The sequence below is a fragment of the Diorhabda carinulata genome, chromosome 4 (genome assembly GCF_026250575.1).
Source record: "Diorhabda carinulata isolate Delta chromosome 4, icDioCari1.1, whole genome shotgun sequence".
Lineage (NCBI taxonomy): Eukaryota > Metazoa > Arthropoda > Insecta > Coleoptera > Chrysomelidae > Diorhabda > Diorhabda carinulata.
In genome coordinates this window covers 31404676-31423785 of record NC_079463.1, presented here as the reverse complement: position 1 = coordinate 31423785, position 19110 = coordinate 31404676, and the positions used below count along the sequence as shown (strand labels likewise).

The window sequence follows — 19110 nt, the reverse complement described above, 5'->3', positions numbered from 1 at the left end:
CCGTTAATTACCATAAATACAATAAGTCACATATTTCAATATTTACATCTGAATTATTGAACGTACTATCACGTTTTCACATAGTATTGATGTTAATTTTAGTGAAACTAAATTCCAATTTTACTTTGAACGTTATAAATTTGAATCATTTTGTAATATTTAATTGTTGTCACACTGTTTTCATTATACTGTATGGAACAACTCCAGGAATGTTTGTTATTTCCTAGAGTGATTCATAAAGGATTAAAACTAAGAAATTTAATTACATTGAATCGACTTAATCATACATTTTACTCAAAACTATTTTTACATTACGTAAAAAAAATAAATACGCCTAACTGGTATCATGACTGCGTTAAAAATTGTAGTATATCAGTTATATTATTTCAAGGATGTCAGTGATGTATAAAGTTATTATTTTTATTATATAACCAATACTTTTGTATCGTTTGAAATATAAAGGGTGTTTAATCATTATTTGAAAATATTTTAATCTTAAATCTTATCATATATCATAATCTACAAACGAATGTGTTTCTGAACGTATCTGTCAATGTCAAATATTCAAGACTGTCACTCACTGACAGACGTGGGAGTGTGTGCGTTCTCAGAACACAACTTTTCACATATCAGTTCAAACAAAAACGTTTTTGAACGGACAAATTATCGAATTGATGGATCATATTGTCCTTTTTTTGGCACCGACAAAAATAATTTGGGGCATTTCAAGAAATATCTAAAGATATGTGTTTCATATACAAGTAGTGTTGCCAACTAATCTGTTTCTCATCAAATTATACTTTTTACTGTTGAAGAAAAATAAAGTATACAAAATACTGTTTGCAGCTACAAACGAATGTGTTTCTGAACGTATCTGTCAATGTCAAATATTCAAGACTGTCACTCACTGACAGACGTGGGAGTGTGTGCGTTCTCAGAACACAACTTTTCACATATCAGTTCAAACAAAAACGTTTTTGAACGGACAAATCATCGAATTGATGGATCATATTGTCCTTTTTTGGCACCGACAAAAATAATTTGGGGCATTTCAAGAAACATCTAAAAATATGTACTTCATATACAAGTAGTGTTGCCAACTAAACTGTTTCTCACCAAATTATACTTTTTACTATTGAAGAAAAATAAAGTATACAAAATACTGTTTGCAGCTACAAACGAATGTGTTTCTGAACGTATCTGTCAGTGTCAAAGATTCAAGACTGTCACTCACTGACAGACGTGGGAGTGTGTGCGTTCTCAGAACACAACTTTTCACATATCAGTTCAAACAAAAACGTTTTTGAACGGACAAATTATCGAATTGATGGATCATATTGTCCTTTTTTTGGCACCGACAAAAATAATTTGGGGCATTTCAAGAAATATCTAAAAATATGTGTTTCATATACAAGTAGTGTTGCCAACTAAACTCTTTCTCACTAAATTATACTTTTTACTGTTGAACAAAAATAAAGTATACAAAATATTGTTTGCAGCTACAAACGAATGTGTTTCTGAACGTATCTGTCAATGTCAAATATTCAAGACTGTCACTCACTGACAGACGTGGGAGTGTGTGCGTTCTCAGAACACAACTTTTCACATATCAGTTCCACCAAAAACGTTTTTGAACGGACAAATCATCGAATTGATGGATCATATTGTCCTTTTTTGGCACCGACAAAAATAATTTGGGTCATTTCAAGAAACATCTAAAAATATGTACTTCATGTACAAGTAGTGTTACCAATTAAACTGTTTCTCACCAAATTATACTTTTTACTATTGAAGAAAAATAAAGTATACAAAATATTGTTTGCAGCTACAAACGAATGTGTTTCTGAACGTATCTGTCAATGTCAAATATTCAAGACTGTCACTCACTGACAGACGTGGGAGTGTGTGCGTTCTCAGAACACAACTTTTCACATATCAGTTCCACCAAAAACGTTTTTGAACGGACAAATCATCGAATTGGTGGATCATATTGTCCTTTTTTGGCACCGACAAAAATAATTTGGGGCATTTCAAGAAATATCTAAAAATATGTGTTTCATATACAAGTAGTGTTGCCAACTAAACTCTTTCTCACTAAATTATACTTTTTACTGTTGAAGAAAAATAAAGTATACAAAATATTGTTTGCAGCTACAAACGAATGTGTTTCTGAACGTATCTGTCAATGTCAAATATTCAAGACTGTCACTCACTGACAGACGTGGGAGTGTGTGCGTTCTCAGAACACAACTTTTCACATATCAGTTCCACCAAAAACGTTTTTGAACGGACAAATCATCGAATTGATGGATCATATTGTCCTTTTTTGGCACCGACAAAAATAATTTGGGGCATTTCAAGAAATATCTAAAAATATGTGTTTCATATACAAGTAGTGTTGCCAACTAAACTCTTTCTCACTAAATTATACTTTTTACTGTTGAAGAAAAATAAAGTATACAAAATATTGTTTGCAGCTACAAACGAATGTGTTTCTGAACGTATCTGTCAATGTCAAAGATTCAAGACTGTCACTCACTGACAGACATGGGAGTGGGTGCGTTCTCAAAACATAACTTTTCGCGACAAATTTAATCATTTTGAGAAAATTATAGATAATCTAAATTTGTATTGACTCAATATTAGTATGGATAAATTATATTCAGAATAAACAAAATCCAAAGTAGATTATGAAAAAATATCAGACTTTTTTCAAATAAGTACTGGCCAAAAGCTTTTTTTCTGTTCTATTCCTGACAGGGAAAAATGTTAATATGGCCGAAATAAAACCAAAAAATCCATCAATTGATCAGTCGATATAGAGCAAACGAAAAAAAAAACTATTATTTAATACAAAAATAAGAAAAAAATAAATGAGTTTTTCGAACAACAAAAAGTAAAATCCAGAAATCCCTTTTCACACCATATCAATAATGAAAAAGAGAATCCATTCCAATAGACTAAAAAAGAATCGAAACGAAACAAAGGGTCTGCGAAAGGTACCCGGCAAATTAATGTTTTATTATGAGAAGACATTAAAGTAACGCTTCGATGTGATCCGGCGCCACAGTACAAAGGGTATCTGTCAAGTTCTTATTGTTAGATATATTACTGTCATGAAACGAGAGATGTTCGGTTCAAAAACAGCTTTTGCCGACTCTACAGGGTGGAATATAAACATTTTCCAACAACTAAACCAATAACCAAGACTAGTTATATAAGATTAGCAACTTTCTCTTTTTACTAATAGAGAGCGTTGCTTTATTTTTCGACTAACTTATGTTAGTGCTGTATTTTGCCGTTTTGTCACGTGATACTGGTCACATTGACGAAGTTTATGATGCTGATTGCTTAATAGAGCGCACGTATCAGAATTGCTATACAAAAATTCCGTTCTGGAGATTTTTACCTCACCAAAGGTGAGAAAAGTTCTGGTCAGCCCTACTGAAGTTGATGATGACCAAATCAAAGAGGATCCTCACATAACTGTTCGAGTTTATGAAGAGTCTACATGTATCGCACACACAATTGAAAAACACTTAAAATGTCTTCATATTTGAGTACCTCACAACGTGAAAGAAATTCATTCAACACAAAGAATCCACATTTGCGACCTTTTATTGAAAAGAATCATCACTGGTGATGAAAAATGGGCCCCGAGCAGTAACATAGTTCGAAAATGATCATGGAGCAAACACGATGAACCAGCACAAACCACAACGAAAGCCGAAAAACTACAAAAACAGCCCGTGCTGTCAGTTTGGTTGGATTACGCAGATGTTGTGTTGTTTGAGCTGCTTCTAATTAACCAATCGATCAATTCTGATGTTTACTGACAACAATTATTGGAACTAGATGAAGCAATCGAAGAAAAACGGCCAGAATTGTCCACCATGATAATGCAAGGCCTTACGCATCTTTGACAACTCGTGGGAAAATAAGTGATGCCATATCCTCCATACAGTCCTGATCTTGAACCATCTGATTACCGTTTATTTCGTAGTTTGCAGTAATTCTTTGAATGGTGAAACTTTCACAAATGACGATGACCTTCAATCGCACCTAATTCAGTTACTCGCTGATAAGGACCAGAAAGGTCATTGAACAAAATGAAAAATATATAATCGTTTACAAACTATTTGTTTTATTTTATACTACAAAACGAAATTACTTTGTCGCCAACCCAATTAAAAAAATAAACGTTAACTATATATTTCTATAGCAAACGAAACACGTTAAACAACGTTGCCAGATTGTTAAAATAGTTTTGATACTAAAGAAATTCAAATTAAATCGAAATTCTTGTTAATCTGTTAATAAATAGATCCACTCTGTATATCGGCCTGTAAACGGTCAGCTCGACATCCCATGAAGAATTTTCACAATGAGACGAAGGCCCGAATCTCCGAGTGGGGCCGGCAGCCTCTTATTTGTAAATTCTCAGAAGGATAAAACTTGACCTACCTGTTAATCGGTTGGAATTCCAGCTTTAACAGGTACCTTTATTAAAATTAACAGGTATATTTTGGTGGAACTTGTCCTCTTGTCACTGCGCCGGCGGTATAACGGCAATTTTAAAAAGGAAGTGTTAAATAAAAGACAGGGTTCAATAATTGCATCATTGAAAAAGTCACTTTTAGATTTCACACTTTTTTTTCAACATAAATTTGATAGTGGAAAAACCTTGTCGTTAAATTCTGTAAGCAGCTCAGAATTATCATCAATAATTTTTGCTAAGTCACCTGTAAATCATATATAATTTCGCGCAAATGTCTTATAAAAAGCCAAAAAATGTTACCGACCAAATGCATGCATCTTCAGAATCAACCCCGCCTGTTTAATGTGACCGTAGCTGTTAAATCTAAATCTTCTACCCCTAACTCAGATTTAAGAACGAACGGGGAAACGGAGCCAGATCAGGAACTGGAAGGTCACATTCATGTACAGTTTTTTTATTAAGCGAAGAAGCGTGGACTGGAGTATTGGTCTTGCAGTAGACGCACGCCTCGGTTGATTTTACCTTGCAACCCCAAAATATTGTATCCATAACTTTTTTGGTGACCCTTGCTCTTTTTGGAACGGGCTCTCCTTTATCCTCCTACTCCATGGGATCTCTTTTAGACGTCGGATCATAGTAAAACACCTTCGAACACTTACCGGTCTGTTTTTTTTTTTGTTTTTAGGCGCTGGTCACTTAAAACAATTTTTTCCACTACTTGTTATTTTCGTCCACAAATTTTAATAGTTCAAAATGATGGACACAAGCCTTCGTAAACAGCTTCCATTCTGTTTTCGATTCGATTCGATTTGAGTTGGTGCTAATCCTTCTTTAGTAAAACAGCGCTGAATTTGAGAAATTTTGAAAAACAACTAAAATGAAATAGATCGAAACAGTTTAAACTTTGTGTAAAGCTTGTTGAAACTTGTCACTGCCGTGTGCATTGAATTTTTTTGGATTTTCACAACGAAAAGATAGAACTGCATATAGGTAAAGCGGAGGGTTGAAGGTCGAAATACCGCCGACTAAAATCTATCTTTCTCTTTCTCCTCAGGAATGCGTATGTGTATAACTTTAGAAAAGAAATCGTGGTGGAGACCCGTTCTGCTTGTTCGTTGGTTTCATTATCTGACCGATTGTACATACAAATCAAATCAACTGAGCGCAGGAGTGGATTTAATGGAGACCGGACTTATCAAAAAGTTCCCAAGACTCTATCGTAATATTTATTCAATAATCAACTACATAATTAACATTAAAAGAAAATTAGTTTATATTTAAACGTTTTGACAATTGACAGCTGTAATATAATAAATTATAATTATATAATTCTAACGATAAACTGGTTATTATGAATTATAAAACGTATAATTGTAATTTAATAAATGATCTGGACGTGTTTCTGTTTGCTTTTATTTATTTCTATCTAAAAATTATGGATATCAAATAACGAATATGCTTCTAACTACTGTGAACAAATCAGTGTAGCCGTAGGCTTTCGAAAAAATTTATAAAAATTAACACCAAGAATGTTTATCTTGTGGATTTCATGGTGGAGTCCACCTAAACCTTATCCTTGATATACCCAACCTTTACCCATGTTTTATCCAAGTTGTAAATTCTTTTGAATTTTTCTATGGTGTTCTCCCACAATTATTTCTGCTTTTTCTTATAATAAACTTTTCCTTCCTCGTTTTTTTTATCTTATCTTCGTTAATTACTATCAGAACTACTCATATCCACTGTAGGTAACGTTTCCTAAGAAAAAAACTCATTTTTTTCCCTTATAATGCTCTTTTCTTGGGTAGAGTATAGCTAATGTCAACAACTTCATCATCAATCTTCGCTCGCACTCCCACACGGCTTTTTATTTGTGGTAAATTATAGTGTCACTAACGATGCCGTGACTCTGATGTTCACGTGCTGATCACGTACTAATCATTGTTTTGCTTTACTATTTTTCTTCCTTTAACAAATTTTAGTAAGACAGTATTTTTTGAAATAATTGAGAGTGGTGATACATATTGAATGATAAATGTATGAAATCGATATTTCGTCACTCGATAATAGCCGCAATTTGTTTGAAAAACGATGGGAATCGTTTAAAAATTTCATTTCATAGCTAGATGATATCATTCAGCGTTTATAATGAATGAAATTTTCTTACTTACAACTAATAAGAAAAGAATTTTTACACTAATTACACAACGTTAATAATTATGTTTATTTTTCTTTTGTAAATGCTTGATGTTTATTTTGAAGCATCTTAATTGCATTTTCTCTTTGTAAATCACAAGAGTCATTTCCTTGGATTAAATATAGTATGTTTAACATTTATTGTTTGATCTAGCGAAATAAGTCATCAAGATACAAGGGACAGGAACTGAAATCACAATATAATATTTTAATAACATTCCGCTGCGATCTTTTCAAATCTTTTGATTCTTCCTCCGAAGTCTATCTACTTAAAGATCAAATATTTCTTGTAGATTCTAACAGTGGTTCTTCTAAGCCTAGTACTAGTGATTACCATCAACCACATCAATTTTAGAAATGTATGAGGCCAGGTATAAAGACGTCGCAAAATTTCAATTTGCAAAAATGTCCTGAACAACTTAAACAGATTCTACACTTCTGGTAACTTAACGTTACTGAAAGATTGTCCTCTATCGGAATTATCTCCTCTGGTGACTAATTGCCACTCTTTCCTTCAGTTCTTCTTCTCCTATTCCATTCCTCCATAATAATCTTACTCTCCATCTATTTCTGTTCTCCACTCCATTATTTTTTTCTTGGCAATCTTCCCTCTGCACGTGTCCTTATGAATCAACTGCTTTTCCGGAAAACTGAAGGAAGAATCGTCGATTTGGATCCCAGTTTCCTTGTACCAAGTTGTTAGAGCTTCTGAACATATATTTTTAAAAGTATTTAGAAGACGCAGCATCCTCTGTATAGCCTTTGTGAGGTGGTATTCTCAAGATTAATTTAATATATTTTTCATCCTTAAACTTCGATACTTTAGATTACTGACCTCTATTTCCCAAAAGAAAAAACTAAACAAGATTCAAAGGTTGATCTGTCTAGGTATTACGGGGGTAATGTCAACCTGCTTTAGAAGCTCCGACCACAGTCCAATCCAGACAGTAAAACTGAAGCCAGAAAATCTAATAGGTCACCTAAATATTCTAGATTTAATAAATCTAAAAAGCCTTGACAAACGAATTGACCAAATGCAAAGCATGTTAGACAAAGATACCCCATTCGAAGCGTATCTCTGGTACGCAGACGGTTCGAACCTAGCGCTGGGTATTTCTGAACCATACCTCTAGGAACATCACTCACCATTTTTCAAGTAGAGTTGCTAGCAATAAACAAATGTGCTCAGGAGATAGCCAAGCGGTCTTGAAGATCCTGGAAGCTTTTGAATTCGCATCCAAACTAGGGATAAGAAAAGGGGGAACGAGCTGAACGAATGGCTGAAGAATCAGATGGAGTCTTACTAGAGAAACACTCCAGGTTAAGACAATCCAAAAGATTCACAACCAGAAACGACGTGAAACTGGTGGCATGGACATGGCAGAAGACATCAAGTTCAGATTCTGCGAGCAAGCCATAGAAGCAGGCAGAGCATCTACTTCTCGTATAATCATTGATTTTCCTATCCTTTTCCAGTTCTTTGAAAGGTTTAAGTATCTTAAAAAAGTAGTACTAACACTCCCCCCCAAAAAAGCCTCCTTTAGGAGGAATCTACATATTTTGGAATCGGAACAACAAGATGTGGAGTGTTGTACAAAATATTTTTTATTTGTCTCTAAAAAGTAAGCAGAAAAAACTTTTTTACAACAACGAATCTAATCACTTTTGGTTTAAATATCTTGTTGGTTTTTCCCGCAGAAAAAGTACTTTAGATCAATATGGTTTGCAGGATTTCTTTGAATGTCCAATATCTCGAATATTCGGTTTAGGAAAAGGTTCTAAGAACAGGAAATAATCGCTAGGAACCAGATCTGCAAGAAACGGTAGATGCGGTAGCAATTTGAGGCCAATTTCATGCAATTTTTTCCTTCGTTTTCATTGATTCCCAACACTTGTTGAAACGGTACTTCTTATTGTTCAAACGGGGCAGTTCATCGGCGTTTTTAGTTGGTTTATTCAAAATGCTATAACAAATAATGCGTCAGCTTTCAAATTTATACACACTCTAAATCTAATTTGTATCCAAATGGTTTCGTTTAATAATTATAACCGTACGCCAATGTTTCGTTTATATTTTCCCCCTCAGATATACAAAAGTGTCACTCTCTTCAATTGTGGTATTCGAATACAGTTAAATATGTAATTCGCATATTCTGCATAGTTATGAGTTGGGTATTATATGAAAAAAAAGTTCAATTTTTAAGCTGCACAGAATATAATAAAGACGCCGATGCAATTTACTGACTGAGCCGAGGTCCAGTACACAATCGGTTGTTGACCCTCTATTTCGCTCTGATCCGTTCACGGACGGTTTCTTCACCACAATGACCAAATAATATGTCAACAATTAATTGTTGTTGTGTTTCTTGATCTATTGTTTATTTAACATACAGACTTGTAACCGTTTGCATACCTAACAACAATTACATGCCTTTTTCAGTAGAAGGTTGTAAATTAAAGCTCAAGAGATTCTTCACATACCGCTGAAGAGAAGCCAGTTTACTTCTAGTGCCAATAAAACTAATTACTTATTAACACTAGATTGAAAACCTGAAAACCTGTTCTTTTATAGATTTTTAATCGTTTCGTGTGGTATTTAACAAGAATTTATACCATACCAATCCGAAACCTTATAAATCCGCCTTTTAAATGCGTCCAAATCATTTGGAAACTAACCTAATTTTTTTCTCGCGTTCTTGCTAAATTTAGGCATTCCCGATCGTTTATCTAATACATAAGAATCCAATTTAGGGATGTATTTAGGTATATTATTGTATTAAAATCAGATTTATGGAAAACTCATTTTTGAATAGTTAGGTTAGATTAGGTTAGGTTAGGTTCTGGCTGATTTTACATCCCCCGTAACTATTATCTAAACAAATTGATAAAATTGAGTTGTAAACTAGCTTATTGAAAAAGGGAAATTACGAAAGACAAAAAATACCGATTCCTGTCAAAAAAAACGTACACGATCTACTGAAAAATTATTAAAAATTGATAAATTTGTTTGTTTCAGAATTGGGAACTTCTAGTCTTGAGTAAATTAAAATGGGATATATCCGCCGTCACGCCTCACGATTTTCTAAAACATCTTCTGAGTCGTTTATTAGAAAAAGATTGGAACATTGGTTACAAACGAGTCCACAATCACGCCAAAACCATCATCACCCTTTGCGCCACAGGTAAGTTCTATTTTTCTTTTATTTTTGTCGTATATCATCCCTCGAATTTCCTTTTCTCCAAATTCTACGTGGTCCTCTCCACTTTTGGCATCCAATTCTATTGTCTGACATTCTTACCAGATTGGTTTGGTACATTGGTTTGGCACCATAATTCGCTGCCCGTTCTTCTTTCCGATTAAAATAAAAACAATAATAAAAGAGAATTTTCTCCTGGCCTTCGTCAAAATATCATAAAAGCTTTAGCACAAAGGTATTATAAGTTTAAACGGCCAAGGTTTGTTTTTCCACTGGCGTACGCCGTTTTATAAATCCCGCTTCGGTATGATGCGTTTACAGTACGTGAAAAAATTGGAAACAATAAGAATTGTTGCTTATTCATATTAAAACCAAATAATGAGTCATATGTTTAACAAATTCAAAGAAAAACTTAACAGCGAAGAAGCGCAAAGTACTGTTATGTAATGTTTTTTATCTGTTGTGGTTAAAGTGGTTAATAACTATTTTTAATATCAGGAGAACGTTTTATTTTGTAAGTAAAACGACGCTAATAGAGAAATTTCACGTTTGATTGTTCATTTTAATTTAATAATCTTTTAGGTTAAGTCTACTACCCACCATTAATAAATTTAATCCTTATTAGAAACTATATAAAGCAAAAATATTTGCTAACATCGTCAACGACCATTTTGGGGATCTACTGACTAATGTCCCCACCGTACGAACCGAAGCTATAGATAAACAATACCATTGGACTTATCGAAGGCTTTTGACAAAGTTTGGCATGCCAACCTTCTAAATAAATGAGGATCGAGCGGTTTGTCGTCTCAAAGACCGATCAATTCAGGTCTCTATCTCTATCTCTATTCCCTAGGTATGCAACAGTATACACAACAAAACTGCAAACTTGATCTATAGCTTGATTGTCAAATTTCATATTTTCTAGTGAAATCCAGTGAAATCTGCTGCAGTATCCTCCTTGTTTACCATCTACATCAACAAATGGACGCTTATAGTTGTTCAAATATCAATTGCAGATTATAAAAACTTATATACAAACCCTTGCCGACAATTTTGTTTGATCTACCTTAGCTGTAGACACCTCATTTTATCAATTGATTATTTTTATAAATACTTTTAAAAATATGCACTTAATTATAGTCTTATTTGGAAGAAAAAAATATTTTTATACCACTTTAACTTGCTACAATTGAATACTAAATTATAAAACGTAAATAGACGAGTAAAATGTACTTTCCTGTAAGGGAGTTCGGTTTAAACTGGGTACCAGACGTGAACTGAGACCTTTTTGTACCCCATCCATCCGTCTAACGAAATTTCAAAGCAAAAACCATAAAGGTAAATTGATAATTATCGCAGACTGTCCCTGTCAGGAATATTTCGAAGAAATTGTGTACATACAGCTGATATAGCTCTTCCAATATCAATTGTAGATTATAAAAACCCTTGTCGACAATTTTGTTTGATCTGTCTGATCATTTAGAGAGATGCACTCAATTGTAGTCTCACTTGGAACTTGGAAAAAAATCATTATTATAACTCGTTAACTTGACAGACGAGTAAAATGTAAGGAAGTTTGGTTTAAACTGGGTACCAGACGTGAACTGAGCCCTTTTTGTACCCCATCCATCCGTCTAACGAAATTTCAAAGCAAAAACCATAAAGGTAAATTGATAATTATCGCAGACTGTCCCTGTCAGGAATATTTCGAAGAAATTGTGTACATACAGCTGATATAGCTCTTCCAATATCAATTGTAGATTATAAAAACCCTTGTCGACAATTTTGTTTGATCTGTCTGATCATTTAGAGAGATGCACTCAATTGTAGTCTCACTTGGAACTTGGAAAAAAATCATTATTATAACTCGTTAACTTGACAGACGAGTAAAATGTAAGGAAGTTTGGTTTAAACTGGGTACCAGACGTGAACTGAGCCCTTTTTGTACCCCATCCATCCGTCCAACGAAATTTCAAAGCAAAAACCATAAAGGTAAATAGATAATTATCGCAGACTGTCCCTGTCAGGAATATTTCGAAGAAATTGTGTACATACGCCTTCCGACAGCCAAGAGAAATGCATTTATGTTTACGATTGGTAAACAGTGGTGAAGATGAGTCCACGCGGACTAACGGTTTATTAGATAAACGTTATTTTCCATTTCTTAGTTTGGTATGAGTGCGTATTTATGAAATATCGATTGTTGTTCGCATAACTGTCTTCTGCAATTGATATTGGGTTCGTAAATAGTTTCCAGAAGATGTTTGATATAATAATGCATGTTTAATGAGTTTTCATCCTTCGTATCATTTGTCTGTGCCTTATCTGGAGATATATTGAACTATTCATATAAAAATTCTATATTTAAACGTGGTTGAGGCTATTTATTGCACACCTGGTATATGAAATAAGTCAATTGGTTTGTCTTTAAGTTTCTGGATCAAACTTTATAACATTATTAACCCAAATGTCGTATATATATTTGGAATTGGTGAATAAATTAAAAGTTAAAAATAGCGGCGAGACGATTAGGTAAATTTCCTGTAATATACAGGTAGTTTTAGAATTAAAAGCCTGCCCCAAATAGGTGCCTCCATGTTTAAAAGTAGTTAAACGTACTTATTTCGAAGAAAAAAACCTTTAAACATTAAAAACCACGTAATAAAATAGTTTCATTGTCAAGAATGTCTAACTGTCCATACAGAATAATTTAGAGATTAGATAATTGACATTGAACCGAAATGAACTAACAAAAAGTGTAATGACCCAGGATAAGGACACCCAAAAAAAAATAGCATGAGTGGGAAAAACGTAGCGAAGGAGAGATAGAGACAGAGAGGGGAGAGAACATAGTTGCGGATGAAGGTGTTTACTATTTTTAGGCCAGTCGTATTCGTCTGAAAAAAATTATTAACATCATTAAATTAGTAGTACATATATTGTCTATTAACACCCAAGTCGAACCTCTTTATTTATAAACTCGTTTCAAAAAAGATTTTGATTGCAATCTTTTATTGAGTTCGCTTATTCTTTTCTTTCAATAAAATATTTCTTTTTGAAAATAGATCCTTATTAATCTTATTAATTCCTTTACAACAATATTTTTTTTTTGTTTCAAAATAATCTATTATTCTTATTCGACGTATATAAAAAATTCTTTACACAAACTGGCAATTATGCTACGAGGGGTATTTAAAAAGTAAATAACGGAAAAACGTTCGATTAGAACGAATTAGGAAATTTACGGATCACAACCCCGCGCCCTTATACGCGAACAAAAAACAACTAATTCGAAGAAAAAAACTCGTTTCCAGTACCAGAACCCCGTTCTTTTTTCCAAGGAGAAACCATTTGAAAAAACAATAACATTCACTGTCACTTGAAAAAATAATATTGGAGACTTAAAATTTTGTCGAAAATGGACAATTTTCGAAAACATCCAGACAGCAAAAACCCGTTACCTTCGAAAAAAATGAATCTGAAGCATACATTACCCATGAATAATGAAATCGTAGACTTATTTCGGCTGTTATTTTATACTGTATATGACGTTTCGCTTTTAGTTACGTTTATTTTCATCAGTCATTTGTCATTTGTCACAAAGTTTGCTCTTCTGATTCATAGTTAGTTCATAGTTAAAAGTTGTGGACGGCCAGGGAGTCGCCTTCAAATAGACCCCACTAGAAGTTACCAGAGACCGATGTTCTTGTAGAAGTCAATCAAAGGCTTCGGCTTGAACCCTATGATGTCAATAGGCAAGTTGTGAGGTTTGCCCAGGTGTTTAAACCGAGCTCGAGTGAGTGCAGGACACTCGCAGATAACTTGGTCTAAAGCTTCGTCCTCCTCCATGCACCAACTGCATGGAGGAGGACCGTCCGTGATGCCCATAGTGTAGAGATGGCGTCTTAGATGGCAGTGTCCGGTTAAAAGTCCGATCACTAGAGTGATTTCGCGCTTGTTTAGTTGGAGCAGTTGTTTGGTAGGAGACGCACGAGGTCCATCCACGAAGGCAACGCTTTTGGCCACACCAAGGATAGGTTCTGGACCTATTGGTGGGGTTCGGCTCTTCCGTTTATGATGAACGTAATTTTCTAATTAAAACTTTTTGAATATCCCTCGTGAAATTGATACAATACAACGAAATTTGGTCTTATTTCAAATCTATATTCTAGTTATTTTGATCACAATACTCTTATATGAGAGATAATTTTTACCTGGGTTTGAAAAATAATTTTCTATCAAAAGAAATCGATAATGAAATGAAACGGGTATGAGAAGTAAACAAGATTATTTATCTAATTCATAAATAATTTCTAATAAAAGTATCATGAATTTCGGCTGGCCTAATTCGGCCTTCCATCCAACGAGTTCCGCCTATGATTGAATACTGGCAAACAGAACGTAAACACAACCTTAGTGTGGCCCCCGGAGCACCAATGAAACTCTCGATTTCGTTGGTTTGAAGTTCCCACAGTGAATGTGCCGACTTGTCTGACACCAGTCTAGTTATTTGCAACCGTTGGTGTATTTTCAGATGACTGAAAGAGCAACCAGTGACGGACTATTCTTAATTTCTCGTTTTAACCGATAACTAGTCTTAACCTCTCTTAAATATCCACGAAATTGGCTTGTTTCTTTGATTAAAACCACCGATTATTATTATTATTAGTTTGTAGATATGAAAAAAACTGCAAAATTTGTTCGTCGAATGTCGATTGTTCAATTTATAAATTTAGTTGAATACGTCTCTGTAATCAGCGGCGTATTCATACACTCGACAATAAGACCAAAACTATAGAACATGGTCAAGGATGACATCAGATGTTTATTGTTGTCAACTAAGATATTCGTTCTTTTGATATGATTGCGATCTGAATGGGAGACTTGTGGGAGTTTTTGAGATATTAGGGTCATAAGCCACTTCCGTCGCTCGGCGGAGATGTTGAGATTGCTTTTCAACAAATTTTTGCACATCCGACCTTTAAATTTTTTTTTTTTTATTTTACGAGTAGTACCCTGTCTTTTTACCACGGTATTGATAAATTAATTACATTTCAATCTAACTTGGAAGGAAAGCTGAGAAACACAGAACTATATACGTTTACGTTCCATAGACAAACTATGTATTCTGAATTAATCCGAGGTGTAAACACATAACCTTAAAATGACGGATAATTTTGCCGTATAAAAAAACCGTTGACGATGTAATTCTGGGAATATAGATTAGTGGGTATGCTAAAGAATGTTCGCCGTTTTTTAGAATTATTATTTACAAGCTTACCAGACTTGAATTATTACCATTTTAAATTTTTGTTTTCATAATTTTCATGTTTTGACTACATATTGTTCAATGCTTATCTACTATTTTCAAATTGAATATGCAAACTGTTTTTTTTTTGATAGTAAATATTGTATCTACGAGGATCGTCCCAGAAGTACCGGGCCCAACAAAGAAAACACAAAAATTTTGGAAAAAAATATATTTATTTTTGAATGTACCTAACCTAACCATAAAACTACATATTTTGCCGCTAAAAAGTTCGTATGCTAACACATACGTGGCGCTACTAGTATTAAATCTATATATTAATTTGAATTTGACATATCTATTTGTTTGCGAGTCGAATACTGATTCATACAAACCATAAACATCGACTATTACGTAGTATTTTAATGGCGAAATCGCGAAAAACGGCCTAAACTCAAGACAATTCTATTGGGCTTCAAATTGCTTCCGTATCCACAATATTCTGAATATCTGTATCCCAGCGACTCTTTCCTATTCTCGATAAAAAAAATTGCAGCTCTTTTCTCTGTTTCGTTAACCTTGACACGTTTTCAGTAACAAAGACTAATTTTTTGGTACATTTTCTGACGAAATCGATTCCTATGTTGCGGTTTATCGATTATTTCAATGTCCTCTCTCATAAAATCGCGGAAAAAATCAATAAGGTTGAGCTCTGGCGCTCTGGTTGGTCAGGAAACAGATTCATCATTGAACATCTAATTCAGTAACCCACTGTAGTCACTTCCTTTATAATTAGCTATGATAGTAATCATCAATTTTTATATATTTTCGTTTTTGTAAAGTCTGAGGTAACTGAATTATATTCAATTCACGCAAAAAAGAAGAAAGCCAGAATTCGATACGAAAGCCTATTGTATACGACAAAACGAAAACTGTGACTTGAAGAATGCTGTGGGTGTTGGCATTATTCGAAAAAAGTGTGTACAACTGCACCTGATAAAATAAAAATAATCTTTTACGAGTTACAATATAAAAATATGTAATAAAAGTGATATATAGTCTCCCTTCCTGTATTCTCAATGTTTTCTGACGCGTCATTTCCATAACGCCATCTCTTATTAAATGACTAAACCGTTTAACGGTTTCTTATATTCATATAAAATGTATTAGACTCTTCACACTCGCCCGGTAGAATATTCTTGTATGAAAAATAAATTATTAGAACGTAATAAACACCCCAATTTATATTTTTCTTCTACTTTTCTAATTGTTAATTGCATAGTATCATTTTAATTTTATGATTATTTTAATTTCTATAGTGCAATTTTTTCGACGCCCTAATGGTGGTAGTGTATAGCGAAGTTTATTGGTATGTTTATGATACAGACTGTTGAACGCCAATTCACATGGTATCTCCATCTCCTTTACTCCCAATGCCTGGTAAACATTGTGCGGGTGGCCGGCCTCAACGGTTGAAACGGTCCTCAGCCCGCCCTGATTTTGTTCAAAACAATTCAGATCGCCTTTACTTCGAGGCCATTCCATTCACCAACACAGGGTGTCACTAATTTTTTGTTGTTTTATAATAAATAAATCAATACGTATCGAGTACACACTCAAAATTAATAACATATTTTTTTAATATATTAATTAATCCAGCTCTGTATTGTCTGAAACGATGGTTATTTGCCATTCTGGTGCTATAACCTACGCACTCTGCTTATTTACATTTCCGTCAGTCCGTAGTTTAGTCATCTTGTACGATGTTATCACGTACTGAGAAAAAGTAAAGAATTTTATACTGAGTGAATAAATAAAAACAATTGCTTTGAGTGGATAAGAAATAAAAAAAAGCAAATTTATATAATAGAAACATCAAATTAAAATAAGAACGAAATAGATCTATAGGAAACTGTTTTATAACGACATTTATCTAATGAGTGATAGAGGGCACTGCTAATACATGACGAATCTATGATTTAATTTGTTAATTAGTTAATTTATAATAAATATTCTCGTTGATGTAATTAAGAATTAGAAAGACATTAACAATTTTTTTTGTGCAGAAGTATTACCGATAATCAACATGTGCGTATGCGTACTTAAGTGATTTCCGTCGAAAAACTATCGGTAATGTCGGTATCACTGTATGGGGTACAATTTCATTTGTTGCGGTTCGCAAAAAAAATACAGAGGAAGTAGCATATCAAATAACGCGTTAAAAACAGCTGTGATAATATTTAGCACCAATAATGTTACCATTATATGTCTGGAAACAATGTTGGTCTTGATGTTGTTTCTTCGAAATGAGGCTTCGAAACAGTGTTGCCAATGTATTGTTATATTCCTCATTATTTTTAACAAATATTCAATTCTAATCCTCGGTAGATTTAAAGTCATGTATTGAATTTAAAGTTACTGATATTAGTTAAAACCATCTTTCTAAAATGAAGAAATTCTTGTATTTTGTAGACAATAAATATTCTCAGAATATGACAACCTTGTAGCTAATGTGGCGGATGTTGATTATTTTATATTGTACCAATTTTGCAATATGACCGAAATTAATTCGCAAGACCCCTTGAAATTTCAGTTCGATGACCTCTGACGTCATCATTTGGTAACCTTGTCTCTAGAATTCATAAGGCCAACATGGTTGCCAAAATTACGGACAATCGTTAGGCCGATCTTGAAAAATAAAGAATATAAAAATCATATTTTGTATTAAAATGCATAGTTATGTACATAAAAATGCATCTGTTTTAAATTTTTTTATTCCCAAAATTAGTTTTATAGCATTTACATGTCTATAGTGAGTTTACAAGTTTAATCATTATTAAAATAACAAATTTCTTCTTTTCACTTTTACTGGTCTAGATCATATATAAGAAATGAACAATTTATAGGTTCCTAGAACGATTCGTAATGAATTTGATTCATCAAATTCTCAAGTTATTTAAATATTCATTAAGTCGCCATTCTAGTTTAACAAACATTCTTATTATATAAATGATATTAGGTAGTTTTAAACTACCTAAAAGTCGACTGGCAAGTATAAAACAGCACATAAAATAAATTTTCTTCATTATAATTCGAGACTCGGTTATAAATTTGGCAACGTCGGCTTTCGGTTAAATACTTCGCGTACCAATAGTACAACGTTGAAGGATATTTTACCAGACACCAATTTAGTAGGCTGTGCGTGAATGAATTTTGTTTCTTTCATTCTCGCCGCAGTCTTACTTCGCAGGACCGTAGTTGAACGATTTTCAACACGAATTACCGACTGATTATAGGTATATGCTTGGCATCAATAATTGGACGTCCGAAACTGGTATCCAATTTCAGAAATAAACATAGTTATTGGTGAATGCTTTGTCGGTCAATTTTTTTTTAATCGAGAGAAATGAATTCGGCAACAACGCTCGTATAAAAATACGGTTAACCTTTTAGTAAAAAGAGGTATTATATACCAAGGCTACGATAATTTTTAACATCTGCTCTCGCAACAATAATATACGTACAGAGGCAAAAAAATTTTGTCAAAATAAAATATTCTTATTTATCGAGATTACGAAAATATCAATAACTATCTATGTAATAAATCGACTCGACACTTTTTCAATTGTTTATGTTTAAGAACTTCCAGGTTGCGCCATCTATGCACAAGTAATAAACATTGTAATTTGTTTTATTCAATTTATTATTTATAAAACTGATATAGCGATAAGAACCTTAACTGTATTGATTTACTAAATTTTTCTTTAAACCTCGCTTTTCTCAAGTTTGCATGTATGTCAATTTTTTAAAAAAGATCAGATACGATATAATATTCCGAGTCTCGCTTACCACTAAAATCATTTATGTTCTGAATAGCTCAACAACTGTTACCGATCATAGTATAAAAACCGTTAGAATCCCGTTTCAGATCTGGTTGCAATAAATAGCTGACATAATTTCTTAAATCT

General features: G+C 33.4%; 1 protein-coding gene across 1 annotated transcript in view; it reads left to right on the top strand.

Moving 5' to 3' along the window:
• Positions 1-19110, top strand: part of LOC130892824 (G1/S-specific cyclin-D3-like) — a 52388-nt gene that overhangs the window by 30348 nt on the left and 2930 nt on the right. The window contains exon 3 of the mRNA XM_057798480.1: positions 9711-9876. Coding sequence (XP_057654463.1) covers positions 9711-9876 — 166 coding nt within the window. The remainder of the gene's footprint in view (positions 1-9710; positions 9877-19110) is intronic.